Source organism: Mandrillus leucophaeus, unplaced genomic scaffold, assembly GCF_000951045.1.
Source record: "Mandrillus leucophaeus isolate KB7577 unplaced genomic scaffold, Mleu.le_1.0 Scaffold22, whole genome shotgun sequence".
NCBI lineage: Eukaryota > Metazoa > Chordata > Mammalia > Primates > Cercopithecidae > Mandrillus > Mandrillus leucophaeus.
Window position 1 is genome coordinate 4,259,699 of NW_012102254.1, and position 5,557 is coordinate 4,265,255.

Sequence of the window (5,557 nt, forward strand, 5' to 3'; positions counted from 1 at the left end):
TAAACAGAGTTTCTCATTTGCTTTTGTTAAATCTCCTAAGATTCCATAGTTTTAATAAAGTACGAGAAAACATCAGAAACCTTGGGTTAGGGGAAGCTGGGGACCTAGGGGTGTGGCGAGTGACCAAGAGAATTTAGAGAACTTCCTCAGAACAAGTTACCTTACCTCTTTTTTTCCACAGCTTCTAGCTAACTGGTTCTTCTCATCAACTGCGAGAAAATGCACCTGAAAAATTACTCCCATATAAATGGGCTGCTTATAATTCGGAATGTAGTTAAATTGGTTTTAAAAGCAACTTATGAATTATTTTAAAATACATTAAATAGATGTTTTAAAATACATTTATTTCATGCAGTTTGTCCCCAGGGTTTGGAGTTCAACGTTCTGGACTAAGCGTAGGCTCTGAGCAAACGCTACCAGGGCTGGAGAATCAGTTCTGCCACTTCCTACTTGTGTGATCTTAGACAAACTTCCGAGCCTCAGTTTTCTTCTCAGAGAAATGAGACTAGTCCCATCCACACTACGGACAAGTGGTTGGAGGCGAAGGAGCTCACGTTTGTAAAGGGCCTTGCACGGTGCCTGAGACAAATTCAATGCTTAGCAAATGTTAGCGCACCTTTCCCTTTTCTTCCTGTATCCGATTTTGTAAACAAGTGTGTAAAAAATTTAAGTGAAATAATGCAAAAAGATGAAAATCCATGTTTAGTCGTCTTGCCTTTGGTGGATGCTAGTTTACACTTCGGTGGAACGGTCAGGTTCTTCCCTCGATGTGCCTTGTGCAAACCGCCGCCTGGGTTGACGTGGGGTGTTACTACGCCGATGGAAAAAACGGCAGAGGTATTTCCTAAATGTCCCATCAAGAAAGACATACAGGAGAGGGTTGACGCAGCAGTGGGTGGTGGCGATGAGTTTAGTGATGAGAACGCTTTTGTCCAGGTTGTAGTTGCTCTTGCAGTCACTCAGGGAGAAATGTTCTTTGAAAGTGGACAGGAAAAGTGCGATATTGTAGGGCGCCCACATCAGAAGGAAGACTACCATTATGGCAAAAACAAGCTTGAAAAGGCTATACCTCTGCTCCCCGAACCTTAGTGTTTTTCTCATTTGCACATAGAGAAATGTAAAAATAAATAGGGGAAAGACAAGAACCGAAACATTCATTTTTAGAGTCAGAAAATGCTTCCAGAATGTCTCATTAGCTGGCAGGAACGGAGTTCTGCTAAATGCACACTTGTATTTCGGGTCTTCCATCTGAGGTTTATAAACCGCAAATTCGGGCACAGTGGCCAGAATGGCTGTTACCCACGCCACGGCACTTGTGACGATGCCACAGGGCACCCTCCTCCTGACTGAGAAAAAGTTTCCCTTGTGTAAAAACACTAGGTACCTTTGCACGGTCAGAAGGCAATTGAAAAATGTCTCACTGTACAGGCCCACAAAGTACAGTCCAATGAGAATTTTACACATGGGATCGCCACCAGCGTGAGCCCAGAAGGGCAGGGTAAGCAAGAAACACAAGTTAGAAACTGCCAAGTTTAGAAGATAGATATTTTCCACGCGTTTGAGTCCTTTATATTTTACCAGGATAAGCACAACCAGGAGATTGTCCAGGACACCGACCACGAACACAGCAGAGCAGAGCGACGGCACCAGCTGGGCTGAGGGCGCCCAGGTATCATACTTGTCACATTGCTCTGCCTCGTCGCTCTCCAGTTCACCTTCTATGAGGACATCATATTCATCCTCTGGTGCCAGCGTGTAATTGGCCATATTCAGGCTGCCCTGCGGAGAAACGGGAGATGATTTTCCCCTCCAACAGCTGTCTTATCCTGGAGGAAACAACAAACTGGACCCCGATTCAAACAGCCCCACTTTCCCTTTCTGAAGCTACATTTTAGCCAGAGGAGTTTCCTATTTCAGAAGACTGAAATAAACATTTCTTTCACGTGTGCCCACTTCCCATCTACTTGGGCACCATCCTCAATCTACTTGTCAAGCATGAAAGTGCTTAGCAGTGTTCCAGGTGCCACGGGAAATAAAGCTGGCACGACACCGTCTTTGTAGAACTTACCTTCTTTCAGCAGAAACAGGACTTGCCTACAAGAACACAATATGAAAGAAAATATATCATTAAAGAGAACCAAGTACCATGGCTTGCTTTTAAGAAACGGGTGTAGATCATAATTTCTGCATGTTTAAGAAGTTTGCTCACCCCCCAAAGCAGCTTCCTGTAACAGCTGAGATGTTTTTCTCTTGAAGGGTATAAACAAATGTTTGCAAAAGTGAAACCATGCCCAGCATCAACATGGCCATGAGGGGTTAAATACATAGATGACATGCAGATGACTTACCACTGGGCCGAGCTCCTGGCGGGGAAGGGCGCAGCCTCCAGACCCAGCATCCGGGAGCTGTGGGAATGGCCCCAGACAGTGGATGGCCTCCTTTTGATCAGACTGCTCCTGACCCTGAGGGGCACGAGAAACCACTGTGGATTCCCCCGGTGGCTCTACCCTCGCCACTCACAGAGCTCAGGGACCTACTGAAATAAAGAACTCTAAAGCTTCCCCAGGCCTCCAGAGGATCTCCGAAACGTCTGAGAGCAACCGGGAAGTAGTTCCCTCCTCCCTCTGGCCCTGTACCCCGCCTTTGATTTCCCTGTGACCTTTGACAGTCGTCTTCTGGCCGCCTGAGATAAGGGAACTGTGTCACTGCTGCTCTGAGTGATAGCAAGGAAGTGATGTCAAGGTGCTGAGACCTGCCAAGACCCTCTGGCTTGCGGCATGTGACACTCTGAGTAGGTGACAGGTACCAGCTACCGTCAGCAGAGAGGAATGTTCATGGTGACCACGAGTCCAGACCTGAGGGTCCTGATCCTCTGAGGTGGCCTCTCACCAGTGTTTACAGAAACCCACCCGCTGATTTGATATGGGGACCAGGAAGCTGCCGTGAGAGTCACATTGTTTGGGTTTTTATTGTCATTTTTGAGGGACACTGTGTGCTTTGTCTAAAGACTGAGGCCTCAAAAGAGAATTCCAGGAAAATGGAAGCTACAGGGTGATGTCAGTTGGGAAAAGGCCAGGGGCAGAGGTGGGGCCTCAGCAGCAGCGAGCATAGGGCTGCCCCGGGTGTCAACATGGAGGAAAGCAAAGGGATTTGCAAGCAGCCGGAAGTGATTGGTGCTGGGGCTCATGGGGGAGCTGACGCCACTCTGCAAAGGAGAACCCAGAGGAGGAAAGTCCTGTGGTGACGACACAGAGGTGACATCAAGTCGCGTGGGAGAGAATGTGAGGGGGACAAGTTTAACTCCAAACTGAGGCTGGGGGCTAGGGTAGGTTTGAGGCCAGAGAGAAGGAAATTGAGAGAACAGCCCAGATTTGGAATGGTGGGAGGAGGCTGTGGGGAGGGGAGGCTGTGGGAAGAGGGTGGGAGGGGAGGGCACGGTTTGGAAGAAGGATGAACTGAGAAGAGGAACTTGAAAATACTGAAAAAATCTAGATGAGCTGCTCTTGGGTCAACAACTCAGCAGCTGCAACTAACCTAATTTGGGGACCAGACCTATTTGCTTAGAATTTATATATTGATTAAATGACATCTTTTTCACACCACAGATGTGTCTGAGGTAGGATTGAATACAAAATGTGTACCTGTCAAAATAGAAAATTAAGAAACTAGCCTGGCACTGTGGCACATTCCTATAGTCTCAGCTGCTCAGAAGCCTGAGGTGGGAGGGTTGGTTGAGCCCAGGAGTTCGTGGCCAGCCTGGGCAACATAGTGAGACCCCGTATCTATAAACAATATAAAAATTAGCCAGATGCAGTGGCAAGTGCCTGTAATCCCAGACATTCGAGAGGCTGAGGTGGGATGATCACTTGAGCCCAGGAGTTTAAGCCTGCAGTGAGCCACGATCATGCCACTCTGCACTCCGGCCTGGGTGGCAGAGCGAGACGCTATCCCTGGAAAAAAAAAAAAAAAGAAGAAGGAGGAGGAGGAGGAGGAGGAGAGGCGGGGAGAGGAGGGGCAGAGAGAGAACTATTAAGAGAAAAATAAACATACAAAGAGCCCAGACAAATATGTGATTGAGCATTAAACTTAACTCCATGTGTGCCAAAAGTCAAGGCAGAAAGAGAAACACGGTGATGTTTGATGGCAGAGGGGTTGGTGCTGGCGGGAACCTAAGCTGTAAGTGCCCTTTTCTCTCTCGTGTGGGTCTCCTGTGAGTGAGTGAGTGGGGGTCACCATGCCCTGGGACACTCTTCCCCCACTCTGCAGTCTGGGATCAGCAGTGGCCCCTCCTCCTGGGTCTCTCCAACTCCTGCAGCTGGGCAGGACACTCAGGACCTTGAATGAATAGGTGCGGGCAGCTTTACTTTCCATGCTTATGGATCAGTTCCAGAAAAAGGAAGGAAAGTCAAGTCAGACTTTGAAACTTGCAAAACCCCGGGAGTACACACACTCTTCCTCATTAGTGGAGGACAAAAACAGCAGTTGGGCACCTCATGTACCACATGTCACAGAATCATGTGAGCTGTGAAATTTCCCAAGGAAAAACACAGAATAATGTGAGGTATGAAGTTTCCCAAAGAAAAATGTTTTGTAAATTCGGGATCACCCTGACTTCCTAATATTAGCATGGCCTTCACTTTCAGTATTATTTTACTTTTGCCTGATTCCCAACATTCTGCCTATCCACATTCAGGCCATGAGGTCCTTGAAACTTCATCTACGTAGGAAGGAAGGAAGAGTTTAGAAGGCTGCAGTTGAGGGGAAAGGAAAGTTCTCTTTATCATTCTAATATCTGAAGCCATAATAGGGCCTCCTCCTTGTGAAACGACACCACATTCTGCAGCCTTGGCAAGTGGCCCACAAACCTTACCTTTGAAGGTCTGAGTTCCTCTTTATCACTGTAATTCATCCCCAGTTTTAGTCAAAGGAACTATCACTGTATACTCTCATTCCCCACTTTGTGTAGATCACTCATTTACTCAGCTGAATTACTCAGCTAGTATTTCTAGAGTGCCTAGCCTGTGCCCAGCTCAGTTCCAGGTGCTGGGGATGCATCGATGGACAAAACAGGCAAAAATCCTGACCTTCATGGAGCTCACATTCTACAGACAGAAACTAAGCAAGTAAATTGTAGGTTAGTAGGAGAGAAGTGCTATGGAGAAAGTGAAGCAGGGAAGGAGAGCAAGAGAGGCCAAGGTGGCTCAGGGATCACCTTTTAAATAGTGTAGTCAGAGAAAGCCTTGCTGAGAGCTGGGCGTGGTGGCTCACGCCTGTAATCCCAGCACTTTGGGAGGCTGAGGTGGGTGGATCACTTGAGGTCAGGAGTTTGAGACCAGGCTGGCCGACATGGCAAAACTCCATCTCTACTAAAAATGCAAAAATTAGCCAGGAGGGGTGGTGGCGGGTGCCTGTAATCCCAGCTACTCAGGAGGCTGAGGCAGGAGAATCACTCGAAACCAGGAGGCGGAGTTTGCAGTGAGCCGAGATCCTGCCACTGCACTTCAGCCTGGGTGACAGAGTGAGACACCATCTAAAGAGAGAGAGAGAGAGAGAGAGA

The 5,557-nt window shown here is 47.7% G+C and overlaps 1 protein-coding gene across 4 annotated transcripts; it reads right to left on the reverse strand.

Annotated features, from left to right (window-relative positions):
• Nucleotides 1-318: 318 nt before the first annotated feature.
• On the reverse strand, nucleotides 319-2,730 carry CCRL2 (chemokine (C-C motif) receptor-like 2). 4 transcript variants are annotated; one of them, XM_011981067.1, is made up of 3 exons: nucleotides 2,210-2,232; nucleotides 2,069-2,094; nucleotides 319-1,779 (listed from the first exon to the last, which is right to left on the reverse strand). In XM_011981067.1, the coding sequence occupies exon 3, from the start codon at nucleotides 1,765-1,767 to the stop codon at nucleotides 733-735; it is 1,035 nt and encodes a 344-aa protein (XP_011836457.1). In that variant the 5' UTR covers nucleotides 1,768-1,779; nucleotides 2,069-2,094; nucleotides 2,210-2,232; the 3' UTR covers nucleotides 319-732. The 4 variants fall into 4 exon arrangements, with proteins under 4 accessions (XP_011836457.1, XP_011836454.1, XP_011836455.1 ...); XM_011981064.1 differs by lacking the exon at nucleotides 2,069-2,094 and having other exon boundaries at nucleotides 2,156-2,730; XM_011981065.1 differs by lacking the exons at nucleotides 2,069-2,094; nucleotides 2,210-2,232 and adding an exon at nucleotides 2,349-2,687.
• Nucleotides 2,731-5,557: the final 2,827 nt, after the last annotated feature.